Here is a 16,203-nt window from a genome sequence, read left to right on the forward strand (position 1 = left end):
AGAACCATTACAACAGAACTTTCCCAAGCGAACCTGGCCTGGAGTAGTGCAGAAATGGTGGCCAAGGATAGACAGGAATGATAGAAGCTGATTGCAGCCTTATGTCCCGGTGTGGGTTGAAAGTACCACAAAAAATGTCATGTGTAACAATTGAAATGTGTTACCTACTTTGTGTTATCAGCAGATGTTAATCCAAGAGAACCTTTACCAACATCAAAATTAACAAGAGCTCTTTTGTAACGCGTGCCTGTAGTGTGGATAGAGTGGCTTTCAGCCCATTCCAATTCGGCGACTTTACCCCGTCCATTTCAATCCATAACGATTATATGAATCATATGAAATCGTATTAGTTGTATCGCGATTGTTTATTTGGGAATTGGAGTGTGTACTTTGTGGTTTATCATGCCGTTTTTCTAAGCGTGGTGGTGATGGCGATATTTGTCCTATTATATCCTGATGCGTGGTTTGAGAATGCGAATGTTGCGACTCATTTTCTGTGTTCGTAGAAGGATGGTATGGTATGCTGATGTCTGGTTTTGGTTGGCTAATGTATACAGCAGGATGTGACGGTCTTCTAATTCGTTCAAGGTCCTATGTTAATGTAAATCATAACGTAGCTATAAACGTGGCAAATTAGACAAAAGAAATTAGGTTCTTCTAGCCAATCGGATCTGAATACAAATCGTCTTCATCTGAACATTACAGCATATTGTATAGTAACGGAAAGCAGCGGACAATTTAGGTCGTGTAATGAGATGAAAATTTAATGTTGGACTGACATACACTTGAGAAACCAATCCAAAACCATTATAATTTGCTAATCTTCCAGAATTTACAAGCCCTATCACTAGCGTGTTTAAGATCCTTCTTTGTAATGTCGATATGTAATACAAATATAGAATACAATAGCAAAGTGGTAAGAGAACATAAACAATATAATATCCATAATATAGCGTACAATAGAAATAATCTTATTGACAGGATTGATAATCTGGTTTAGTATTTGAATATCTAATAAAATTTTCAATATATTTAATTATATTTCATAGAGCTGCACGTCTGGTAGTGAATGTCTCGGAAATAATTACCACTTGTTCGATGAGATTAAATCGTGCTGGAATAAACAAAATGCCTGCAGCTAATACAAATAATACCATGCTACATGTGGCCACAATGTCAATACCAACAAAGCTATTCCTCACCCAGTTTCTTAAAAATCAAACAGAACTTGAGTGCCCTTCGAACAGCAGACCAAATTCAGTAAAGAAGTAACCCATTGGAAATTTATTGCTATATATGAGAATGTACCATTGGCCAAATACAATGCTAGTTATTCATTACATCACTTCAAAATTCTGTGTTAATACATTTAAATATAGCTTGCAATTCGATCAATTGCACTAACAAAACAAATTAAATTTAATTTCAAATTAAAACTTCAATTAATTTATAAGAACAATATACAATTCGGTTGAAACCATACAAACCCCGCCAATGAGGCTGACTTCAAATAAGTTACAATTTCTTACGGGATAAAACTTAAAAGGCTTGCTCAGAAAATACATGTCAGTAAATATGTGGTAGATCATAGTGGCCTAGATATGAAGTGGATAAGTGTAAATTGAATTTATATAGAAAAGTATCAAAAGAGAGCACAAACAATTAAATTAAAATCAAATTTATGCATGGATGTAAACACTAAACTAATCATAATCACTGCTGTAGTCTATTCTACTACTCACGTGCGCACTTAACATTGCTAATTATAAAACAAATTGAATATTTATATATAGTATTTATTTTTATAACAGTATTTATTTTTGTAACAATATTGATCTTTACATTAGTATGTTCATCTTGCAACCGTAACTCATGTTGAACTTTGTATAAGGTGTGGTTACGAATACTATCCATGCATTGAAACACTGGGATCTCTACACAAAAGTATACACTGATATGACACAATACCACCTGAACGTTCCAAGGCACAATATCACATATGTGATTTTAAACACATTACCATATAAGACCTCAGCCCTCAATTGTTGAGCTCCCTTGAATGATGTCTTGCAATCGATACAGACGGTGTGCTTTTGTTTAAAAAAATATTATTTTACATGGGATTATATAATACAATAAACACAATCCTTTAAATCTATGACAATCATGACAAATACTCACTAAGCTGTACAGTTGCACACCCAACCCAACGCCTAAGATGAATACACAAATTGCTGTGGCTGTTCTATAATACTTCATTTTACCTTTAGAGAGTTTATACGACGTATCTGTTAAGTAAGTAAACATAACGTTACATTGAATATTCTGATGGAATACACTATGATATGTCCATGTTGTTGTTAGTTGCCGAGTCAGCAGTAGATGTGGTATATAGATATATAGAATACGGGACATGGCGTTGTTGAATCTAAGTTGTTTCCATATGCACAGCCTGCACATCAATTCGGTCGATTAACGTACGATAATATTAGTGCAACACATTAGTTAATTAATACAGTCATCAAGATAACTAAATAAATGTAGATTGTTAGACTTAAATCTGTGATTCTGAAGATAAAATAGCCATATCATGATGACCGAATTGAATGAATTACAATATATGGCGTCCCATGGAGACCTGGACATAAACACGTGGTCGTTTTTTAACTTGTGAGTGATTTAATGTACAGCACACAATCTACATCATTCCAATAACGCAATCTTCATAATATCACTGAAAACAGTTATACATTGCCCACACGCAAAGCTCGCGGCGCTTAGATTTGGCAATATGACGTCCAGTCGAGCCCGAGAGGACGTAAAACTGTTGGTTTGTGTGCTGTTACAGTCCTCAGTTACAGTAACAAGTAGGAATATATAAATAAAAATTAAGCTTACCTACTAAGCATCTAATAACGACTGCACTAAATATAATTTCGTTTGTAGACTAGCTTCGAAATGAATCCCAATCAACAGATGGGATATTTTGATGGATACATATGTGTGACCTATTAATTACGCTTCACTTAGTTTCACCTAATATAGATTTCAGTTACAGTAAAAATGTGTATAAACGATTGTAAACATAATTTGGGAGTGAATAAGTAGCATAACACATCTATCGTTTTAGGTTGAATTCAAAAATTGTAATTAGAGATGATTTAAAACTTGATTTGTTTAAATGTATGGATAATCTATGTGTGAATTGTAGATACGATAAATGTTACACATACACAATATGTTACACTATATTGTCGTTTGACATGTCACACAGCAGGTCATTCATCTTTTTTGTAAAAACGTGCCACCTAATAAAATAGTGTGTTACTGATACAATACAAACGGCGTGCATGTACTCCTGATTACTAGAAATATTCATTTCTATTCATAGACTGTTTCACTTATAAAATGCAGTGTTTTAATGAATGTAGTTGATTGTTAGTTACGTCAATCCTATTGTCCTAGAACGGTCGACAATGCGTAGATTTACTCAAGGTATCACAATGATAGCTACTTGTATAGCCCATACCTTTTCTACCGAGTCATTTGTCTCGCGATATCAAAACAGTCGTAACAGCGAGGAGATTAGAAGCTCGTATTTTGCTCGCAGTTCCATGTAAACAACGCCGAGTCTACCGTGTATTTTTCCTAATGAATTAAAAGTAACATCACGGGTCATTATTCTAATTAAAATACATGTGTTACATTGGTGTAATTAGTTATGTAAAATGGATTTGAAGATGACATGACGGATTAATATTCTATATTAAAATATATTAAAATGTGTTGACTTTTGTATATACAAATGTTCAAGTAGAAGACTAATTTCTTTACAAGTAGTGAACCAGTTTTCATAAGTGGACTGATATATGGGCCGCCAATGAAAACAAATGGGCACGTACAATTACAATGTATAATTTTTATATAAAGCATTTACAATCGTAATTGATTATTAAGAGGTATATTGATCTCATAAAATAATATCTGATCTTTGAGAACTAAAAATAATAATTCAGTAAGAAAATACTAATTTTCACATTCGTGTTAACCAGCTATCATATGACTCTATATAAATATATTTGTATGTATTTATATAAATGTATTTGTATGTTTAAACAGTTGTGATGCTTGCTGATACGCATTATCATACTCAAATCCATATTATCTGTTGCCAATGATTGACCCCATAACGGCTACTAAATTGTTATAGTTCATCAGAAACTAGTTGTATTTCTCGGGGCGGACATCCGGGCATGTTCACCGCCTGGCAACCATTACGGTAAAAACAAAGGCAGAAAACGCTCAGAAAACGGTACTTTGAGACGGTTATTGAGACATCCCTGAACAGTGTAACAAGACTACCCCATGCGTGTGCAACACACGAGAGAATACAGAAGTTGAATATTTGTAAACTTAAAATGAGTGCAAATATTGCAATGACTAAAACACTATTGCCTTCACGTGTGTCATCTAATGTACATTATCATATTACATTTTAATCACACAGCTTGCAGCGCTACTCGCAGACTATGCATGCTCGAATAGAGGAACTAAACATTTTAGAATACACACCAACTTCTAGACCTCTTATGGGTATCGGAATTTGGCAAACAGTTCCTTGTAACATATTCGTTTAAGCAACATAGTTCCATCACCGGTAGAGAAAAAACATTGCTTCCCACATTTTACTGTGAACCGCCATAACCATTTACAACCACTGGTGAGACGATGACCTCCAGAATCTTAGTTCTGGGCAAGCTTCATAACATAGTATCTGCATTGTTTTACAACCAACATTTATGAATCTAATTAATTCCAACGTTTACTTGTCATACACAAGGTCCTGTTTCATCTTAATTGTTTTCATAAAAAAAGATCAACATATAGTAGAGTCAGAATCAACAAGTGACTTCAATTCTGGAACAATCTCATTCTCAATACATTCTTATGGAAATTTGGTTGTGAACTATGGTCGATTAATATCTTTTCTTGACTTTGTAACTATACAAAACCAGAACATTGCAGTGCTTATATGCTACTGCTCACTTACATCTAAAAATATACACTAGCGAATTTTATTGACAGGTGCCATTATGTCCGGTGACTGTAAATACACATTACTCTCTTTCTGCAGAATATTTCATGGCATGAAATATACATTACTTGGACTCAAAGTTGGAGACTGTAGAATTACACGTTTTAACTGATCATTATATTTCAATCACATCTTCATAAAACATTACAGCTACTCCCATCTGTTACTGTGATAAGAAATGTTGGCTGTATATAACTGAATAGCATGTAGGACTTCAATAATACAGAACAAAGAAATGTTTAATTTTATAGTTTGCCTTCTATAAACGTTTGGGTTGTTTGGTATATTTCTGCATTGTATTATTTGTAATAAGCAATGTTTTCATGAAGCAATAATTAGCCTAGATTTCGGATTTTTATTATGAAAAAGCCAAGCAATTTGAATATTTTCCACATAAATGAAAATTTTGAACAGCCTTTTGAAGAAAAGTACATTTACATTCACACATACATCATAGTATTTTCATGCATCATTATACAAAGACTTACATAAATTGATAATTCTATTGATTCAGTCCCGTCATTAACCTATGTCGAAACCAAAATACACATAAATTAACATCTATTAAAAAAAGTGTTTCCCAACTAATTAGACTATTAACATGACCTAATTAAGAATGTACTTATCAAATTCTCAGCAATCGATTTCAAGACAATAATTGTTACTTGCGATCATATATATATATATATATTGTATACATTTAAACGAAATGGTCAATTATCAACAAATGTATGTAAATTTTGATTAGTGTACGTTCTACAATCGTTTGCCTGTGTTTAAACAATTTCAATATAATTTACATAGTTTATTGATTCAAACAGTGAAGGGTACCTTTAACCATATACTGCACGGAGATATAGGATATGTGCAACATCTAGTTTTTTGCTCCAAATTTAGGACAAATGTACGAAAATAACAACTGTACTTGCTGATCGAGGAGGTATTTGGACACATGAACCACATTGGGTGATGGGTGAGAATCAACCAAATCCCAAAGTTCCCAGAAGTGAACACCAATGCCGCCAAAGACGCTTCGAATCATACGGTTCAGCGCATAGTAAGTCCAGTTGCTGCTACGGACTGATTGTTTTCCATACCCAGGTGGATGTGCCATCTTAATGAAGATGAGTACATTGTCATGACATCGCCTCATTAATCTCTTTACCGCCTCCCTTGCATGGAAAATTCTTTCCAAGAAAGATCTATTCGACCACACTCGAAAATGAAAAGCGAAATTCAAAATTACAATGAGCTGTTTTGCGGTACATGCTTCTTGTGGAAGACTGTCCAAGTAGTCACTTTCCATAACCATATTGTTCACTAACCTTGCCCCGCCACCAAGGCGCGGGGCGATAAACTGGTGTTCTATATTGGAATAGCTTCTGAGTGCGCCAAACAATCTACGTTGAACTTGCTCCGATGTAGAATCTCCATATATTTTGAAAAGTTTATTCGACAAGCATTTGTTTGCTTCTATCTGTGACCATTGCTTACTTTGACAAACCATAGGAATGAATGTAACGTTATTTTCCCAATATCCATCAGTTATAGGAATTGGTAAATCAGGACCACATACAGGCAATGTTGGTGATGGTAGCTTGCAATCTAAATAAAAAAGTACACATAACAATAATAATTTCTAAAAAAAACAACACATAAATGCTGTTCAAATTGCGTGTATGACATACTTGTACACGTATCTACCATCGATAAATGAATGAGGGAGCCACATACTCATTAAACCATACACACCCGAATGAATGCAAAACTGTATCCATCAACATAACACCCATACTACTGACATATTAATTGTAGTTTGACGCATAAATTGTTTGGATAATTATTGTGGTGTACAAAAGTCATTTTAACTCAATTTTATGGCAAAAAATACTTTTGGTCATTTAAAACATGTTTTTGTTGTCATTTTTGTGTGCTTCTGCCTTACATTTGTTTATAGATTCTTACCTGTTATTTTTACTTTCATTGGACTTCCAGTAATCATGGTTTGATGATATTTCCTGGATGTAAACAGAATAATTTTTTTATAGCGTTTATTTTCGTTCAATACCGAAGAATAGCGTTTAGTATTGTGAGTAGTATATGTGAATACAATTTGTTTGTGAATACATATCAACAAGGAAAATAATAAACTGCCAATAAAGAAGTGAACAGAGAACGCTCGTTATTGTAGTGCACTATACTAATATGTGATGTTAAGACTACAGAAATAAAATAATCATGCATGAAAGTAATCCGTATGTTATAAATAACTGCTTGTCTATTATGACAATTTTATAACAAAGTACTTATAAATATATATCCTACACATCTACACAACTAACATGGACTTGGTAACACAATAAAACCGTATATCATAACGAAAGCTTTATCTATGAGATCACGGTATTTGTCAACAGTTATGACATTTGTCGCATCCCATAGACAATTCTAATCATATACAACTAAACATAATAAAGAAAATGAGTAATACTAATGTAATCCCAAAATGAATGTAGATAAAATCGGATATTCGAAACACACAGTACTTATTTTAATCACTATATTATTAAGAACACTTAGTATAAAAACATTGATCTATATTGTACCCATTGTTTATTCTGAAGAACTGGTAACAAAAGAATACATATTCCATATTCTAAAAACTTGCAAAGAAAAGTGAGCTATATTACGACCAATGTCAAAACCTAGCATATCTCACATCTTATTAATCGTATATTATAAACAAAATAAACATAAATCTATGTATCATATCACTCATCCATTGGGAAATAATCATTAAGACAAGGTCTTACCCATCAAAAAGATACTGAACTCCTTCTATTTCTTCCAGTATAAGTTCATTCAACTCACTTACAATAGTAATAAGATCATACATTTTGTCACATCCTAATTTGTTTGGCTTGTTGCAAGCAATTGTTGTTGTTATCCCCAGGGAATTGTGATTTGTATATGTACATTTATCTTTCCATAATCCGTTGTTCTCTAGTTGACAATTAACATATTCACGTGTTTCTCCATCAACGAATTGAGCACGAAAATGCAAAACTTTGCTTTCTTTGATAACATTTACGACAAAGTCAATTTCTTCTCGGAATAGTACGAGCGATACGTATATATAAGCATCCCCCGTCCATGCCGCATAAAAAAATACTGAATATGTGCCATTCCCATAATCCATCACTCTACCGGATGTATACTTCTGTAGTTCGTCATTGGACATGACAGCCGAAAAGAAATCACCCCCTCGACGTTTTGCATTGCCATGAATGTCATATGTTTCCATGACAACGTGTACAATGCTTCCTTTCTTGAGTGTCGTCTCTTTGCCATACAGTTTAAATCTGTTGATGAAACAGATCTATTGAGAGCAATTGTGCATTACCTACACATGTCTGTCTGTCTGTCTGTCTGTCTGTCTGTCTGTCTGTCTGTCTGTCTGTCTGTCTGTCTGTCTATACATACATAATATAATAGACAAAGTTGCCTAAAATCAATTCCAAAATTATTTAATAAACCAATAAATTTATATATGTAACCGAAATGCCTGAAATAATGTTATTATTGTAAATTGTGATCATACAAAAGTGAACAGAAATCGTTATTCACTAGACAGCTGTCAATATTTTCAATAATGACAACTTATAGCATTTGTTGGAAATCATCTTTGTTTAGAATTTTCTGATTAAATGGAAGTTCGAATCTAACAGGGCGTGATCTACGTTGCCTGTTCTGTCCGGCTTCGAATAAGCATGGACCAATAATTTTACAGTTTATTTGCTGTTTTTATTTATCCCTGGCAAATGCATTTGTTGGTTTTCGAGAAAAATCAAAATAATGTTATCCTGTATTGATCAAGGCATTTTTAAAATTAGGAATGTAACTCGCTCAATGTATGGCTTGTGGTCTCTTCATAAGATAATGGTTGTATCCAATAATAATGAAATGGTATTAAAATAGCGGACTATAGTGTTGATTTATCATGTCTACTATGGGTTACGTGGAGCAAATAAAGATCCTAGACATGTTTATATGCCTGTGTTTTTTGCAATATCTTTGATTTTTCAAATACAAGCAGATAGACAGGTTTTCCTGTTTTTTTGTTGAAATTTAGTCGATCTTATTTGAAACGTGTCACAACAATATTTAAAGTGCCACAATTTAGATAGGATTGTCAAGTCTGACATTGGATGGAGCATTTGTATACATGGAAATGGTCACTGTAAAAGGCAAGATAGGTGGCCAAAAATAAGCACCCCATACTCCGCTCACCTCAGTATGAATTAAATGACTGTTTATAAGGCAACCTTTGATGATTTTCATGGTTATTATATATACTGATATGAAGATGGAATCGAACACTCGCCATTTCAGAACATTGCACATCAATTGAACTTGTAAACTCAATAGTGTCATAGAACCCAGCGTTTTTTTACCCGTCGTGTAGCGTGCGTTCTATATATCGTATTCATATTCCAGGGCTTAAATGCACTCCATTTACTCCAGAACATTTGCATAGATGGGAGACGCGCATGCCAAAATCGACAACCCATCTAGCATATTTCGACAGACTAGCCTATGACACTACACATGAAATGTTGTTCTTGCAATTACATTATCTATAGCACGATAACTAGTATTAGCAAGTAAAATCAAATCAAATTAGAAACCTATATGATGACCAGCATATTGAAAAGTGGCAAATTGGGTCTTAGAATACAATATTAATTTTATGTCAAGTTGTAACTTTGTACTCACTTTGTGTTATCAGCAGATGTTAATCCAAGAGAACCTACACCAACATCAAAATTAACAAGAGTTCTTTTTTGACGCGTGCCAGTACTGTGTGTAGAGTGGCTTTCAGCCCATTCCAATTCGACGACTTTACCCATCCAATCCAATCCATAACGATTGTACGAGTCATAAGAAATCGTATCTGTTATGGTGCGCTTGCTCATTTGTGATTTGGAGTGTGTAGTTTGTGACTCCTCATGCTGTTTTTCTAAGCTTAGTGCGGATGAAGAGAACTGTCTCATTGTATCTTGATTCGTTGTATCATATTGTGAATGTTGCGACTCATTCTTATTGTTCTTAGAAGGATGGTATGATTTGACGGTATCTGGTTTTGGTTGAATAATGTATGGTGCAGGACGTGTAGGTCTTCTATTTCTTTCCAGTTCCTTTGTTAATGTAAATCAAAGTTTAATTATAAAGATGACAAATTCTAATATAAATACAAAATGCAAACTAATGTTGCCTTCATACTGAATATTATACCATCTAGCATAGCAACGAACAGTGGGGTAATTAGGTTGTGTAATGAAGTGAAAATGTATTACCAATCTGGCACATATTATGTTGTAAACTTATCAAAAACGATTGAATCTTTTAATATTCATATAATTTGCTAATCTTCCAGATTGTACATGCCCTATTACTAGAGTGTTTATGACATGACTGTACTGGAATGGAGAAGAGGCAAACAAGTATATACATAAGCGAAATAGAAAGACAGTAGCAAGAATGTAAGAACCCATAAATTCATTTACATTAGACATAACCCTATTGACAAGATGGAGTATCTGGTTTAGTATTTGAATGTCAAATATAATCGTATTGGCAAAACCTCATCACAACCATCACTGAAGATACATTTTAGCGCTGTGTCTCTAGACAAATATTTATATTTCAACCAGCGCCTAAGTCCGGGTGTGAATGGTTAGCCAACAATTATCACAGTATTGTTGGAATGCAATTGTCTGAAACTAATATTCATTCGGCAAATAAATATAGCATAAAAGGTTAATCTCACAAAATGATTCTTCCCTTCCCAGAGCAGAAAAAACGTTACACATTGCTATACAATAAATAAGTCAAGATCACATAGCCACAGATGCAGAAAATTACAAAAAATCGTGGTGAAACGTACAATTTGGTTTAACATAATTGCAGGTTAATACACCATACGTTGCACACCTAATACAAATCACACTACGAGAAAGCAAATCAATAATGCAAAAACATGAAAACATATCGTTTTATTGGTTCGATGTGCTACGATTTTGACGTGATTTGACATTAAAACCCATGCACCTCATAACTATTGGCCGATGAATTACAAGAAAATTATTAACTTAGATCGAATACTCGTAAACCAGTTACTATATATTACATGTAAACCTAGCCAATACATTAGTGATGTACACTGGTCATCTTATTCATATCGTTGAAAGTACATCAAGTAAATCACTAAAAGGTTGAAAGCGAAATAAACAGTTGGTGGCATAATACTAAACTTCAGAGGTACAATTGGAATACTGAGAAGCTAGTAAATATATATGATTATGAATTGTAGAAGACATTTAGAGAATATTAAACTTTTGTAAATACTTTGACTATTTTGTTGGTAATTATGGTAAGTATTAAATCACTTGTGTTGCATACCTCACTGTCAGATGTTTTGTTTCTCTGAGGTAAGTGGTAATAAATATTCTGTATATTATTTATTGTTGATTGAACCACTAAAAAAACTATCATAAATTAAGCAATCAGTAAAAGGCAAGGTTATGACAGTGATACAAGCGAATCTTGTATTATGAGAATAATAATACATTTGCACATTTGCTAATGGCAGGGTTCATACACTCCAATCATAATTATTTGTTTATTTAAAAAATACTAGTAATAACTATATTAATGTAGTAATAAGCTATATGTGTTTACAAAATCAATAAAAACAACACTACTTCTTGAAAATCAAGAACAGTTAACGGAAATAACTGCGCCTTTTGAACAGCAGGCCCAATTCACTTTTAGGGTTAGGGCTTTTCATTTTTCTAGGAGCTTACGGCGCAACAATCACAACTTGCACTTATCTATCACTTGATCTCTGATTCGTTCATCAGTATCTGTGAACTCACAATTTTGTGCTTGACGTTGCAGTCTTGAAATGAACCAATCTATAGTTTTACCCTCCTCTTGTTTCATTTGACGAAACACATGTCTCTCATATATTGCATTTAGCTGAGGTATGAAATACGCGTTCAATGTTCGTAACGCTTTCTCGTAATTACCTGCATCGTCTTGTTGTCCCTCAGGCAAGTTTCCAGGTCCGGGATCAACAAGTGTCTCAAATAAGTCCTGTACGTCCATGTCAACACAGTGTAACAACAAGGCTTACGTTTTGTTGTTATCTTTGACACCCTTTCCGACGATAGACTCGAATGCTTTCTTTCCGCCTAGTCGATACGCTAGTGGGTCACTTTGCAGTCAAACGGTGGAATGCTTGGGTCACTTTGCAGTCAAACGGTGGAATGCTACCAATATCAATATTCGAGGCCATCTAAAATTAAACTCGATCCCATCCTCGTCGCCAATTGAACGATCCTGGCCGATGTTTAAATGCTGGATACGTCGAATTTGTCACAAACAAAAGATTCAACTAAATTGTGCAGCCATCTTTATTTATCAACTCACATCGTCTTACAATATGCAAATGAGATGTGACCCAGAGGTAAAGATACGTTTAGTCAATACACTACAGTATACAGTGAATACGTTTTGTTTTTAGCCGGACTAAAGAAGTGTGCGTTTAGTGTACAACTACTTTCTGCTTTTATAAATACTAGTTTTATCGAATTGTCAATAAACTGGTATAACATAATAGCAATACCCCCCCCCCCGTGGAAGTCGGGCATATCACTCGATATTTCGTGGTATACCCGCCTTAGGCGGGGGTTATTGCTTAAATATACAATATACTACAGCTAGGCCAAACGCAATGCTAGTTAATCATTACAACACTAAGTTCCGCGTTAATATATTTTCATAGCTGGTAATTTGAACAACAAAAAATATCATTGAAGTCAAAAAATTGATACGCAGATTTTGTGGAATTCATCATCCGCACCTGGATGCATCTTAATTGTATTCAACCAATCATGTCACGGACATTTGGTATTCACAATATTGAAATTGTTTGATTGGCTACGTAATATCGGCTGAATGTGCGTATAAATGCAAAATCACACATGGCCAACTTTCCCCAGTTTTATCATATTGCAGTAAATCCAGAGTGGATTTGGATTTGCGACCAAGTGTCGGATTCTGCTGTACAGGCCAAAAACATTGTTATCTTTGATCATGGGTTTGCAAAGCTACCGTTGTTCTGAGCTGCAAACGCCTCTAAAAGTTCTAAGTGATAAAGAATTCCATGGTTTTCGTCAAGTGCTCGATTCAGAAATGAAAAGATTGTCCAGTTTGGGGTTGGGATCAAAAACAAAACAAGCTGTAGTAATTACAAAAGACCAAACCGAGTTACTGTGGAAAATGAAGCTGCTAGGAAACTATTCTCCCCGGATTCTTGTTCGCACTATGGTATTTCTAAATGGCAAAAACTTTGCTATACTCTCAGAAGCGGAATACAATATCGAGCTCTACGTTTTGACCCACCCCAAATCACTTTACACGAGTCACCAGGTGAAACGCCTTATTTGATGTATGTGGAAGACTTCTCGAAAAGCAACTAGGGTGGCCTTAAGCATGGCAGAGTAAGACGAAAGGAGGTAGTGCATTATGCAAATGCTGAAAACCCCCAACAATGCCATATTAGAATGTACAAGAAGTACCATCACTCTGCCCACCCGAGGGAAAACAAAAAGCATTCTACATGCAACTCCGGCGTAAATACGAAAAATCCGACAAGATATGGTTTACTAAGCAGCCGATGGATCACAATTGCGAGATTTATTCCGATCTGCTGGAATCGTTGGAAACTTTACAAACCATAGTTTACGTGCTACAGCTGCGACCAGTCTTTATGAGCATATTGTTGATGAGCAACTCATAATGGAACGAACGGGACACCGCTCAGTAGAAGGTAACTAGACTTGAACAGTATTAATATATTGCTATCACTGTAAACTAACTTCACTAAAGAAAGTTTAAATAAATGCATGGTCACATGAAAAACTTTAAAAATTTAAATTATTTTATCAATAACACTGAACCAGGAGAAAACAAAAAGTGATATTTTGAATGGTACCGCAGCTGCTACAACCTCCAAGCAAGTAAACGTCGACCTTGATGAATTTCCCGACACAGTCATCTCCTGCGGATGTTGGAATCCATAAACTAAACACCCGAGACACTGGAGTTTACAACAATTGCGTGTTTACTATTACCGGAAATATCTGATCAATTATAGCAGTATTATGTGTCAACATAATATTTGATTGAAAACAATAAATATGCAACAAGCGTTTAACCTGTTTGTGTAATTTATCAGGAGATAGGTCGTGATAACATCCCTCGGCTTCGCCAAGTGATGATATCACGACCGTACCAGCGGAGTGTCATTTCGAGGCATGATATCGGAAATCATGCCGAGAGTATAACTGGTCGAATAATATCACCCATTCCTTTCAAATATCGCCTGAGTTGGAGGTTCTTATTAAAAAAACAACAACCTCAAAGTCTATTGTTATTTTGCGTATGAGGTGTATATTTTATTATATTATATTACACGATCCTTTTATTCTATGACAATCATGACAAATACTTACTAAGCTGTACAGTTGCACACCCAACCCAACGCCTAAGATGAATACACAAATTGCTGTGGCTGTTCTATAATACTTCATTTTACCGTGTTAGGGAGTTCATACGACGTATCTGTGAAATAAACATATTGATACACTGAATATCCAGATAGAATAAAATAAGATATTCATGTTGTTGTTAGTTGCTATATATATTCTTAAAGCAATACCACAAATATACATCCTTACACCTACATCGATATCACAATCTACATAATTACACCTATATCGATACCGCAATCTACATCATTCCACCTATAGCGATACCGCAATCTACATCGTTACACCTATAGCAATACCACAATCTACATCATTACACCTATAGCAATACCACAATGTACATCATTCCACCTATAGCGATACTACAATCTACATCATTACACCAATAGCAATACCACAATCTACATCGTTACACCTATAGCAATACCACAATCTACATCATTACACCTATATCGATACCACAATCTACATCATTACACCTATAGCGATACCACAATCTACATCATTACACCTACAGCGATATCACAATCTACATCATTACACCTATAGCGATACCACAATCTACATCATTACACCTATAGCGATATCACAATCTACATCATTACACCTACAGTAATACCACAATCTACTTCATTACACATACAGCGATGCCGCAATCTACATCCTTACACCTATAGCAATATCACAATCTACATCATTACACCTATAGCAATACCACAATCTACATCATTACATCTATAGCGATACCACAATCTACATCATTACACATACAGCGATGCCGCAATCTACATCCTTACACCTATAGCAATATCACAATCTACATCATTACACATATAGCGATACCACAATCTACATCATTACATCTATAACAATACCACAATCTACATCATTACATCTATAGCGATACCACAATCTTCATCTTTACATCTATATCAATACCACAATCTACATAAGTACACCTATAGCAATACTACAATCTACATAATTACACCTATAGCAATACCACAATCTACATCATTACACCTATAGCGATACCACAATCTACATCATTACACCTATAGCAATACCACAATCTACATCATTACACCTACAGTGATACCACAATCTACATCATTACACATACAGCGATACCGCAATCTACATCATTACACCTATAGTGATACCACAATCTACATCACTACACCTATAGCGATACCACAATCTACATAATTACACCTATAGCAATACTGCAATCTACATAATTACACCAAAAGCAATACCACAATCTGAATAATTACACCTATAGCAATACTACAATCTACATCATTACACCTATAGCAACACCACAATCTACATAATTACACCTATATCAATACTACAATCTCCAAAATTACACCTATAGCGATACCACAATCTACATCATTACACCTATAGCGATACCACAATCTATATCATTACACCTATAGCAATACCACAATCTACATAATTCCACCTATATCAATACTACAATCT

At 34.6% G+C, this 16,203-nt stretch overlaps 1 protein-coding gene and 1 long non-coding RNA gene across 2 annotated transcripts in view; both read right to left on the reverse strand.

Annotated features, from left to right (window-relative positions):
- Positions 1–917: 917 nt before the first annotated feature.
- LOC146735747 (uncharacterized) lies at positions 918–2,974 on the reverse strand. The gene is made up of 3 exons (XR_014931195.1): positions 2,899–2,974; positions 2,182–2,288; positions 918–1,114 (listed from the first exon to the last, which is right to left on the reverse strand). It is a non-coding gene; the product is annotated as an uncharacterized LOC146735747 (long non-coding RNA).
- A 2,456-nt stretch (positions 2,975–5,430) lies between these two features.
- The window catches only part of LOC144356787 (NXPE family member 4-like), a 77,373-nt gene continuing 66,600 nt past the window's right edge, over positions 5,431–16,203 (reverse strand). Inside the window, exons 2-6 of the mRNA XM_085506237.1 lie at positions 14,677–14,785; positions 9,872–10,293; positions 7,909–8,457; positions 7,061–7,113; positions 5,431–6,700 (exon numbers count right to left, since the gene is read on the reverse strand). Coding sequence (XP_085362363.1) covers positions 5,970–6,700; positions 7,061–7,113; positions 7,909–8,457; positions 9,872–10,293; positions 14,677–14,754 — 1,833 coding nt within the window. The 5' untranslated portion in view covers positions 14,755–14,785 and the 3' untranslated portion in view covers positions 5,431–5,969. The remainder of the gene's footprint in view (positions 6,701–7,060; positions 7,114–7,908; positions 8,458–9,871; positions 10,294–14,676; positions 14,786–16,203) is intronic.

The sequence above is a fragment of the Saccoglossus kowalevskii genome, chromosome 12 (genome assembly GCF_978046115.1).
Source record: "Saccoglossus kowalevskii chromosome 12, keSacKowa6.1, whole genome shotgun sequence".
Classification (NCBI taxonomy): Eukaryota; Metazoa; Hemichordata; class Enteropneusta; family Harrimaniidae; genus Saccoglossus; species Saccoglossus kowalevskii.